We start from the raw sequence: 12,286 nt of genomic DNA on the forward strand, positions 1-12,286 counted from the left end.
TTTAAGCACTGGTGAAAGTGTATTAAGAAATGACTTCTGTTTACCAAACTTATACTGGTCAGAGGTAATTTTGGTCTTTGCACTGTTAAACCAGTCACCACTTCTAGTCCTCATTTCCTTGTCGTGTGTCCATTTGATTTAGCCGACCTGTCCCTCCTCCTTCACATCGCTTCTAGGACAACAGTCACCTAGTTTTCCACTTTTCTCACTGGCCGCTCCTTCTTAGTATGTTTTGCTGGTTCTTCTTCATTCCCACATCCTCCCAACCCTCACCACCCTGACCCCTCAGTCTCTAAATTTGGAGAGCTCCAGGGCTCAGACTATGAACCTTGTGTAATGTTTATTTATATTCACTCTCTCGGTGATCTCATCCAGCCTCATAGCTTTAAGTACTTTTTTTTTTTTTGTGGTACGCCAGCCTCTCACTGTTGTGGCCTCTCCCATTGCAGAGCACAGGCTCTGGACGCGCAGGCTCAGCGGCCACGGCCCACGGGCCCAGCTGCTCCGCGGAATGTGGGATCTTCCCGGACCGGGGCACGAACCCATGTCCCCTGCATCGGCAGGCGGACTCTCAACCACTGCGCCATCAGGGAAGCCCCTAAGTACTTTTTATACATTGGAAACTTAAGACTTCATATCTCCAGCCCAAGTTGCCTAATTAATATTCCCACTTGGAATTTCAGTAGACATTTCAAACTTAACGTATAAAAATCAAATGTTTGCGTTTTCTTATAAAAAATATCCTCCCCTCTCAGTTAATGGCAGCTGCATCCTTTCAGTTCTTGGGGCAGTAGAGTCCATTCGGTAAGGTTTTAGTTGCGGAGAGCACAATTCTCTTTGAGGAATTAACAGAGGGATTTATGATAGTGTATTAAACAGTTTACAGAATTGTTGGGAAGGCTCAAGAAACAAACTTTAGGTTGAATTTTCAGGAACGAATCTCCTAGCTACCCCACAGAATCTATAACCAAGGGACATACTGCTTTCTTCATGATGGGGAAGCCAGTCATTTTAGAGCCAAAGTGCCACTGCCATGGTCAGGAAACTGCACTGGGCAAGGAACCACCACAGGCAGGAAGCTGCTCCTCCAATTGCAGCTCCAAAACAATCTTAACTGCTCCCATCAGTGTTCACAAAAAGATTGATCTATATCCTGTCTCTCAACATCCACGAAGTCTGTGAAAAACCATTAGAACTTCTGCTGCTGCAGGAAAAAAGAAAAAAAAATTGCACCACAAAGAGCCAGCAAAAACAGTAGAAGCAGCAAAAAGGAGGCATCTATCTCCCTTATGGCTTCCAAATTTCATGCAAGCACACCTGACTGTCTGTATTTTAATTCAGAACCCTTGTTTCAAGAGACCCTGGAAAAGGGACAGTTTTTGGTTTGTTTTTTTTTTTTTTTTTTGCGGAGCACAGGCTCTGGACGCGCAGGCTCAGCGGCCATGGCTCACGGGCCCAGCCGCTCCGCAGCATGTGGGATCTTCCCGGACCGGGGCACGAACCCGTGTCCCCTGCATCGGCAGGCGGACTCTCAATCACTGCACCACCAGGGAAGCCCTTTTGGTTTGTTTTTATCTGAATCTTTCTAATATCTACACTATGAGAGGACACAGTAGAAGGAGGTGAAATCGATGTTGAGCCCCAATTTACCATATCCATCCATTCTTTATAGTTAAAATTTTAATTCCTGTATTATAATAGGATAAGGATATAGCCACATTTTACCAAGATCTCAAATCATAGTGGCTAAAGCATGACAGAGATTTAGTCCTTTCATGTCAACCTGTGATCTGGTAAAGAGGTTCTAATTTGAGAAATCACCAGGGGCCCAGGATTCTTTCCGTTTTAAGCTTGGCCATCCTTCCAGGTTGAAGATGGCTCATCACTGTGTCCCATTGAGGGAACACACTCCTCCACTTTCTAGAGTACAGTCTGGATCCTGCATGTATTATTATTATTATTATTATTATTTTGCGGTACGCGGGCTTCTCACTGTTGTGGCCTCTCCCGTTGCGGAGCACAGGCTCCGGACGCGCAGGCTCAGCGGCCATGGCTCACGGGCCTAGCCGCTCCGTGGCATGTGGGATCTTCCCACACCAGGGCACGAACCCGTGTCCCCTGCATCGGCACGCGGACTCTCAACCACTGCGCCACCAGGGAAGCCCCTGCAGGTATTATTTTTGCACACACCCTATTTTTTTTTTTTTTCCGGTATGCGGGCCTCTCAGTGCTGTGCCCTCTCCCGTTGTGGAGCACAGGCTCCGGACGCGCAGGCTCAGCGGCCATGGTTCACGGGCCCAGCCGCTCCGCGGCATGTGGGACCTTCCCGGACCGGGGCATGAACCCCCATCCCCTGCATCGGCCGGCGGACTCTCAACCACTGTGCCACCAGGGAAGCCCCACACACCCTATTGACCTGACCTTTTTGTGTGGTCATACCTAATTGCAAGGGAGACTGAGAAAAGTCTTTCTTCCAGGCAACCTTGTGCTCAACTGTAAATTCTAATACTAAGGAAGATAGGCAGAATAGACATCAGGGGATACTTGCACCCACTGACATAGTGTCATCCCTGACTTCTGTCTTCACACCATGCAGCCAACCAACTGGCACATTCTGTTGGCTGTATCTTCAAATTATATCCAGAATCTAACCACTTCTCACAACCCCTATTGCTACCACGCTGGTCTAACAAACAGTTCTCTCTCCCCTGAATTCTTGCAGTAACTTTCTAAATGGCCTTCCTGCTTCTTCCTTTACCTGCCCACCCAAGTCTAATCTTAACAGAACACCAAGAATTCTCCTTCTAAAATATAAATCAGATACTACTCTTGTCTAAATTCTCCATTGGCTCCCCATCTGACTCCAAGCAGAAGTCAGCATCCTTGGAATCTCTTACATGCCGTGGCCCTATTTCTGCATTTGTCCTCCTCTCCGACTTCCTTTTCCCATAGTTCTGTCTATTCCAACCACAGTGGCCTCCTTGCTCCTTGAACACTCCAGGAACGACCCTGGTCTGGTTGTTTTGCACTTCCTGTTTCCTCTGCCAGGAAGAGTCTTCCCTATTTATTCTCATTCTTTTAATTTTTGTTAATTCCCCTCCCTAAGGAACATTACAACTGGCATTCCTTTCAACAGTATATGAGAATCCCTGTTTACCTCACCCCTGTCCACAGTGGGTGTTATTGCTTTTTTCTACCTTTGCCAAATCACTAGATGGGAAACTGTGCCTTAATATGAGGTTGTCTTTGGCTACTATTTATGTTGAACATTGTTTTCATTAAATTTGAGCAGTTTAAAAAAATCTTTTGCCAAATTACCATTGTTCATTACCATTTTGCATGTTGATGAAGTGACAAAGGTGAGTATTATATTATTAAAGTCATCTCTTTAAAATAAAAAAATATATAAACATATAAGTTGTATTTAAAAATAGCATTTTCATGAAAAATTTTTTACATATGCTTTTCCTCTTAGGTTCAGTCTGACGCGGCACAGAACTATACCGTCTTCTACTCAATAAGTGGGCGTGGAGTTGACCAAGAACCTTTAAATCTGTTTTTCATAGAAAGAGACACTGGAAATCTGTATTGTACCCGGCCTGTGGATCGTGAAGAATATGATGTTTTTGATGTAGGACTTTTATTGATACACATAACTTTAAATGATTAAACTATAATCATAGTTTAAACTAAACTTCTGATAGCGCATCTACTCTTTCCTGTCTTCTGAACTTCTTCTTAGAGGGCATCTGAAAGACAAAGGAAATAGATTGTGTAATATTATGGAATACTTGGTCTGCTCTTTATCTCAACTTGTATTAGGTAAGCCTCAAATGAAGGCAAGAAATTTAATTGTATTTGGATGTAAAATTCCAGCAAATTTGCAGGAGTTGGTTTTGCTTATGAGATTCTCTTTCTCTCTCTGGTCGTGGTACTTTCTCCTCTCTCCGAGACAGGGCCACAGTTGACTGGAAGGGTCCTCTTCCAGTGTCCCTCTTCTGCTCTGTGTTTTTTGTTTTTCCTTTTTTGGTCTTTGTTCCACCTGTCTAATTATCTGATGATATCCGAGAAGTATATAAGGAAGCAAAACTGGGAGACCAAGTCCAAACAAGGCATAATAAGCCAGCATTCTGATGTGGATGAACTTACATCAATGGGGAATCATTCAGACAATTTTCAGTGTAATATGGTCAATGCTCTGGGGTCATGTGGTACAGGGGGACCGATTCCCCATAGGAAAGAGGGATTCTCTTCCTAAAAGAAGAGGGAAGAGATGCTGGGTAAGTAAACTTGACTGATGTTCACCACATGACATTTCTTTGCTCTTGGCTGGAAAAATTTCAACTCAGTGTTGTAATCACATGCTGAATAGAAATACGTTCTATTTGTCCACCGATAGGGGTCTAGTTAAATACAGTATGTCTATGTGGTAGATTATTAGACTGCCAATAAATCCCATTTTCAAAGCATGTTTAAGGGCTTTGGGAAATGGTTACAGCATAAAGTCGTTTGTTTGCTTTTTGGAGAAAAAGGATATAAGCTTACAGTAGTATGATCTCAATTTTTGTGTATAAATATATACACAGAAGGGACTGAAGGAATACATCAAATGTGAACAGTACTTATCTCTGGGTAGTAGGTCATGGATTTTTCTTTTCTTCTTTTGTACCTTACAGAATTTTTAAATTTATCATGATAAGGATGTTTCTTTTATAATTGAAATAGTGCACCTTTATGGAAAAATTGTTTATATTAAAAAATCATTTAAAAATGAAAAAAAGAAATAAGTTCTATTTGACATTACATTGCTTTTGATTAATTAGTAATGTGGAAACTGTTAAATGTATTTTGTTAGAAAACCTCTTACAAATATGTGGTCTATGAGGTTAAACAATAAAGGGGCTCAGTAGTGACAAAGTTGGGACTCATTTAGATGATATAGTCAGGATTTTCCCCATTGCAGGGAGGTTAACTGTTCTTCCCAATACAATTTTATGATTATGGGGAGAATAAGGACTGTAATCCACGTCTCCATATTCACATTTAATTCCTTAGTCTCATGACCTGAGTAGTCTCTGATTCTCTGTACTCTGACCTAGGTTTTATTTGAAGTGTAGGCACTTCTACCAAACATTGGATACTTTTAACTGTAGTTAAAGTCTTTCTGTGTTTGATAACTAAAGAAGCATTGAATAGGAATTTTTGAAGTGATTTATTATTGAAAAGATTTGCAGAGGAGGTAGTAGATAAAGCATAGTATTCTTGCATGCTGGAATCTTTTATAATGGACTGTTGAACTTGCTTTTCACTGTTTTACAGCTGATTGCCCATGCGTCAACTGCAGATGGGTATACAGCAGACTTACCTCTTCCACTGCCCATCAGAGTGGAGGATGAAAACGACAACTACCCTGTTTTCACAGAAGCAATTTATAATTTTGAAGTTCCAGAAAGCAGTAGAATTGGTAAGACAACTTTTAGGAGTAAAATGTGCTATGTTAAATGTTTATATACTTTGTTTGAGAGGTTGAGTTTTTACTCAAAGCCAGATCATCCTGAGATGACACTGGACCAACAGCTACTTACCAGAATACATTTAATCCTATCAAATCGAATCAATGTGTAATTTACAAGGTATTATAGGAGTTTGTAGTGTTGTTGGTATGATACCAATGAATTATAAAGGCAGATAACAGTTATTCAAGCTTTGTACCATATTTGGCTTATATACTTTATTTCATCTTATTATTATGTGGGTTTATCATTATTCCTAGCTCCAAGGGAGGACATGCAGGGTAGAATGTACGATAAAACTAAAATCAATGTAGATAGTTTTATTAGGTTTTATTTAGGAAGGTGTTGAATGATATCCACTGAGGATACAATTTTTTAAGCTCTTATCCATATTGTCTCTTCTCTTTAAACTACTACTTTACTACTTCCAATTTAGAGTGAATACAGGAATAACTTTAGAGAAACTTGCATTGTGTGTTCTCCATCCTAAACACTTGCTCTCACATGTGGAAAACCAAAGTGTTTCACTTCAATAGGCCCTTAAATGTGGCATTCTTAATGTCTTCTGAGACTTGCAATATGGAGAATAACCACTCACAATAAAGTTGAAAGGAAGTGAACTCAACCATAGAGGATTAGCTAACTTGCTTATTAAAGTTTCTAGGAGTTACTTAGATCTTCAGTGGATTGTTGTAACTGCTCTTTCCTTTTATATTTTAGTTTGATAATTTGATGTCACAGATGTTAACCTCTTTATTACTCACATGGTGCAATTAAAAAAATTATTGTTGCTTTGGAGTTTAGGAAACCTAGTTTTTGATTCAGGGTCTGTTATTATTTCACTGTGCAAACTAATGGAAGTTCCTTTGAGTTCTCTGATCTATAAAATGAGTTAATTATGTTTGATGACTTATAATGTTTTTAACCTCACAAGTCTATGACTCTTACATTTTTCTATTTTCAAAGAGGGATGATTGGTTTTAGACTCTTCGTTGAACATTCTGTTCTCTTTGGTAGTAACAGAGAAGGATCTAGGGCAAACACTTTGATGCCCAGATGCACCCAGAATACTTTAAGCATATCACACCAGTAGGTTCAGCCCTGTTAAGGCTGTGCTACTCTGAAGGTGTTCTCTGAGTTTGCCTTAACTCACACACAGAGGGTTTGGGCAAAGGGTGCTCAATGAATAGTGAAATATAGCACTCATGGAAAAGAATTTTCAAGTCAAGATCTTAGGAAGGTTTTATGTAATAAGTAAAGGAGTTCTGTATCCAGAGAATTAAAATAGTGTTTATGTCTTCCTGACTGTCAATGAAATTGCAGGAAGAAAATGTATGTCTTATAAAGATTATATAAACAGTTTTCTATGAAAAGATAATTTATTTTCTTATAATAATAAGATTATTACTTCATGTCTTCATATTGATCCACTGCAGAAATCTTTTTGTTACTTTTAAGTATGTATTTGGACATTCTCTACAAATTTATATCTATATCTATGTATACATATATATATACTTAAGCTCACATATACACACAAATATAAAGTTTAAGGATATAATGACAAAATTATTTAAAACTAATACTTCCTTGCATTAATAGTTTTACTTGGCTTTTATTTCCCTCAAATATAAAATTTCAATGAATATATATATATATATATATATATACATATATATATGTATATGATTGTATGTGTCTATGTATTGTTCCTCAGGCCAACCTCACATACAGGGCTATAGGCAAAGTGGTTCTATGTATTATAATTTCATGGGCATTGGAACACTATCCTTAGACTATAAAAATACCACCTGTATGTACTCTTTGATACCTGAAGTCCTTTATCAGAGCAATATTCTTACTTTGCATACTGATGAAAAATACTAATAGCTCTAACTGCAGAAACAGTTAACTTAAATTCTCCCTGAATGGTAAATAGTATGAAATAAGATTAAGTGGGGCTGGGGGCAGTGAGGTTTGGATACAAATCTGGTGAAAGAGAAGGAGGCAAATCAAGAACTAGCAAAAAATAGAATAGAAAAGAGACTGAGATGTGAAAGGTCAACTTCATCATCTATCCAGTTATAACCCAAGTCAGCCTTGATTTAGTTATTAATCAAAACTTTGATTTAAAAAAATCTGATTGCTTAGGAGACATGGTTTCTCTCTCCAGCTAGGTTAGTTATTGCAGTATGTGGGAATATGTGTTGAAATTATTCTTGGATGCCATTTAAATAAGTTTTTAATAAATTTACTATCAAACAGTTTAAGCTGTGGGCAAAGTAAGAGTATGCCTTGATTCTCAGCATCAGAGTGTTTCATATTATAAATTTGAAGTCATCTTCATCAGTACTATGTAAAGATGGAATATCTCTGGTAAGAAATACATCGTAAATGAGGTTTCCACCATCACTGTTAGAATTTGAGAAGTGTAGATATGCCTAAACATATTTTGCAATTCTGGAAAGTAAAGACTCTTTTTTTAAACATGTAGGTACTACAGTGGGAGTGATTTATGCCACAGACAGAGATGAACCAGACACGATGCATACGCGCCTGATGTATAGCATTTTGGAGCAGACGCCAGGAAAACCTGGGATCTTTTCTGTGCATCCCAGCACAGGTGTAATCACAACAGTCTCTCATTATTTGGACAGAGAGGTAGCTTTCACAATCCGTAGATTATCATTTTACTTGGGGTTGAACCCACCACCCCCAATTTACTATAATTTGCTATCCTGTGGATTAGGAGTTTCTCATTTTGTTTTATTTAGGCATAAGACAATAAGAATTCCTGGCTATGTTACCTGTTTTTATATTATTTCTATTTCCTTATGTAAGAGAAACCATGAGGAATAGAAATAAAGATCAACTGGTGTTCAGAAGGGGTGAGAAAAAAAGATATTGCTATGAATGTTGATATTATTGAATAGTACTTTATTTCTTGTGTATGGCTAGTTGGTTCCAGCTCAATTCTCATGTAGGACAATTAGTGTTGCTTGTTCCATGGGTATAGATTATACCCTGATCCCTATCCAGTTATTATAGATATGTACTTTTAATCAGGAAAGGATTAGTTGAGATAAAGTTGATAGATTATTAAAAATCTGTAACACTATTTGGATGATAGTAATAGCATATTTTTACATGTATAGCACTTGATGTTCAAATTCTTTATGCATAATTTGATCTCATCTTTATAATTTCCTTGTTTGATTAGATAGAGGTTATATCCAATCTATAGGGGAGAAAGGTGACAGAAGGATTGATTGACTTGCCCAGGTCAGATTACTGCACTGAATCTTCTGATCTTGCTCTTGTCCATTTCATCAGCCCATATTTAACTCAGAGTCTTGCATTATTGACTGAGGCAGATCAATCAATTTCATATGTACAAAGTAGCTTTATTAGAACACTTCAGTGGTTCCCACTAAAACTAGAGTAACATAAATGGAAGGATCAATATGACTGGGAGAGATATTATAAAGAAGAAATCAGCAGGATTTGATGTCAGAGTAAAAGGGAGAGGTGGTGAGAACATATAAAAAAGAATAAAAAAGAGTACAAAGGTTTTATTTATTATTATTTTTATTTTTGTGGGGTCAGGACATGCTATGTGATAAAATATATAATGGCCATAATAAATGGGAAAGTTTGAAGGGAACAATATGAATGTGTTTTGAATCTGTGGAATATTTAGAGATGATATGGTAATCAAGTGAAAACAAGGATTTTTCCTAATTTTTCAATATTGACAAATGAGGCTTAGAGAAATTAAATAAGTTAAGGTTACACAGCTTGTAAGATACAGATTTGGGGTCAAATCCAGATATGCTTGCTTGATCAAAAAAAATTTAATGGGATTTTGTGGGGAACAACCATGAGGTATGTTGTAGGGGACAATACAGGAAGTAAAGAAATGAACAAGGGAGCTAGAGAAACTGCATTTAGAAGAAGAAAAAGCAGGGTCTCAGAGAGTGCTGGAGCCTGTGGAAGGAGCGTTTCGGGGTGGGAATGTTGGTTTCCACCGTGAAAGAAGGATGAATAAAATAAAGACCAAGGAAGGGAGAGAGGGAAATAGAAAATGAAGAAGAACAAAAGGAGTGGAGTGGCTAAAGAAGAGTAAAATAGAAGGAAAGGCAACAGAGGTGATTGTGTCACAGACCAGGGACTCCATTTCATCATCAACACACCATTTGCAAACTCCATTCGCAGAAGTCAACAGTGACCACCTAATTGCCTAATCCAAAGGTTAATCAGTAAAACTCTCTCTAGTGCTGGCAATTATTAAAACCCTCTCTTCTCTTGGATTTCTGGTTTTCCTCCTGCTTCTCTGATCTTTTGTTTTGAGTGTCTGTCCTTTGCTTCGTCTTCTTACTTCCCTCCTGCTTGAAATGCTGTTGTTCCTTATATCCTCAGCTCTTCTCATCCTTTAACCTCTCCCAGGAAATCAGATTCTTGCCATAATCTCAACCACTATCTACATACTGCTGACTCCCAGATTGGTGTTTCTGGCCTTGAACTCCCCTGAAGTATAGGGCCATCTATCCAGCTGTCTTCTAGACCTTTCTCCTTAGATTTCCCATAGGAACGTAAAATTCAGTATCCACCAGACGAAACTCAGTTTTTTCGCCTCTCCTTGCCAACCTTGCCAGTGTTCACTTCCTCAGAGAACCGCTGTCTTCCTGTATTGGTTGGTGATACTTCTGTGTGCCTGTTATCCAGGTAGTACACCTGAGCAGCATCCTCCACCCCCTCTTTCTCTCGTAGCTTGTGCATACCATCTGTTCTTAAGTCCAACTCCATTCTGACTTACAGATAACTTTCCTCACTTTCTTTCCTTTTGTCCTCATTGCTAATGCCCCAGCTTTGTACTATTTCAGGAGCCTTTAACTGGTTTCTTTGAATCTCAGCTCAGCTTACTCCAAATTGTGCTCGACCTTCTTTTAAATATATTCTTTCTCAAACTCAACTGTTTCTATTTTGTGCTCCCACTATGACTCCCATAAAACCTTTCCCATTACCTGCTGCTTAAGCAGAAGTCTACGTTCTTACTCTGGATCTTGTAATTGAATTTCTGCTTACCTTTTCAGCTTTATTCCTGTCTACCATGTCTTTGGGTATATACAAATAGGGAAATCAAATAAAAGCATGGATACACACCAATCAAGTGTGAACAACTGAGGTTTCCTTTATAAATCTAAACAAGGTTTTCAAAGCTAATTAAATATTTGCTTTGTTTTCAGGTTGTAGACAAGTACTCATTGATAATGAAAGTGCAAGACATGAATGGTCAATTTTTTGGATTGATGAATACAGCAACTTGCATCATAACAGTAAAAGATTCAAATGACAATCTACCCAGTTTCAGACAAAATGCTGTAAGTAGATAATATCAAAATTGATCTCTATTGTTATCTTTATTTAATCTGAATTAATAAAATATTTATCATACTTTGAAGTATGCATGTTTATTTTATCAATAAAATGAAATACCTGACGTATAAATATCTTTTATTTATTCATAATAGTATTTATATTCTCTCCCTTTTGTTAAAGACCATAGCATTAGTCTTTTATTTGTAACAAAGTTCTTCATTCATTTAAAAGATAACCCTTAGTAAAACAGTGCTTTTGTGATTCATGTTTTAAAATAATCTAGGCAAAAGCTGTAAGAACAAGTACTTTTGGAGTGGAAGAAACATTTTACTTTCTTTGTAAAAGTTTCCTTTATAAAGTAAGTCTTTAATGAGCTTTCTCTGTTTCAGTATGAAGCATCAGTAGAGGAAAATACGTTCGATGTGGAAATCTTACGAATGCCTATAGAAGATATGGATTTAATTAACACTGCCAGTTGGAGAGCCAATTTTACTATTTTAAAGGGCAATGAAAATGGACATTTCAAAATCAGTACAGACAAAGAAACTAATGAAGGTGTTCTCTGTGTTGTAAAGGTAAAGTAATGAGTAATAGACAATTTGGCAAGTTAAGTTTTAATCAACTAATGGTTTAATCAACTAAGTAGTTTCAGATCATAGACTTTACAAGTTGGAAGAGAACTTAATCTATTTAGTTCACTTGTTCTGCTTTAATGCTGCCTTTCTTCTATAATTTGTTACCAGCTATTAGGCATCTAGCTTATGCTTGAACAGTCTCGATCGTAAGAATCTCTGTGTATCCATTGGCAGCTTATTCCATATCTGGAGAACTCTAATTCTCAGAAGGCCTTACTTTTACTGTGCCTAAATTATTCTCCTTGTAACCCGTGTCTTTGGACCAGGTTTTATCTCTAATGTTATACAAAACAGGTATAATCCTTTGAAAAGGCTGTGATGTCTATTTGAGATTTACCTTCTCTAGGATAAATATTCCCAATTCCTCTAACTATTCTTTACATGATATAATTTAGAGGCTCATATTCTTCTCTCTGTGTCTCTCTCTCTCTTGAATATATGACTGGTTGTATCTGAACTTCTTAAAGGTAATATTGAGGATGAAATATAGTATTACATCAAACAGCACTGAATGAACGTATTCTTTGTTCTATATGTTGTATTTTTGGTAGTACTGTTACGTTCTAGGGTCCAGGTTATAAGGGCAGAAAAGGCTCTTTTGGGAAGGACTCTTGGTTTTATATTCCTTACCCAGAAAAAGAAAGAAAATTGTCCTGTAGTGTAAAGCAGCACTTACTGTGTGCGCTAATGTTAAATGTCATTCTTATAACAATTGTACAGAAGAGAAAACTTAGTCTCAGAGACATTAAGAAACCTACC

At 37.8% G+C, this 12,286-nt stretch overlaps 1 protein-coding gene across 4 annotated transcripts in view; it reads left to right on the forward strand.

The window, feature by feature from the left end:
* The window catches only part of DSC3 (desmocollin 3), a 43,066-nt gene that overhangs the window by 12,257 nt on the left and 18,523 nt on the right, over positions 1-12,286 (forward strand). For all 4 annotated transcript variants that reach the window (XR_004345383.1, XM_032602681.1, XM_032602680.1 and 1 more), the window contains exons 5-9: positions 3,476-3,631; positions 5,320-5,464; positions 8,008-8,174; positions 10,760-10,894; positions 11,282-11,467. Coding sequence is in view for 3 of the 4 variants with exons in the window: in XM_032602681.1 (XP_032458572.1) it covers positions 3,476-3,631; positions 5,320-5,464; positions 8,008-8,174; positions 10,760-10,894; positions 11,282-11,467 (789 nt within the window). In the remaining variant the exon portion in view is untranslated. The remainder of the gene's footprint in view (positions 1-3,475; positions 3,632-5,319; positions 5,465-8,007; positions 8,175-10,759; positions 10,895-11,281; positions 11,468-12,286) is intronic.

Source organism: Phocoena sinus, chromosome 14 (genome assembly GCF_008692025.1).
Source record: "Phocoena sinus isolate mPhoSin1 chromosome 14, mPhoSin1.pri, whole genome shotgun sequence".
Taxonomy (NCBI): domain Eukaryota; kingdom Metazoa; phylum Chordata; class Mammalia; order Artiodactyla; family Phocoenidae; genus Phocoena; species Phocoena sinus.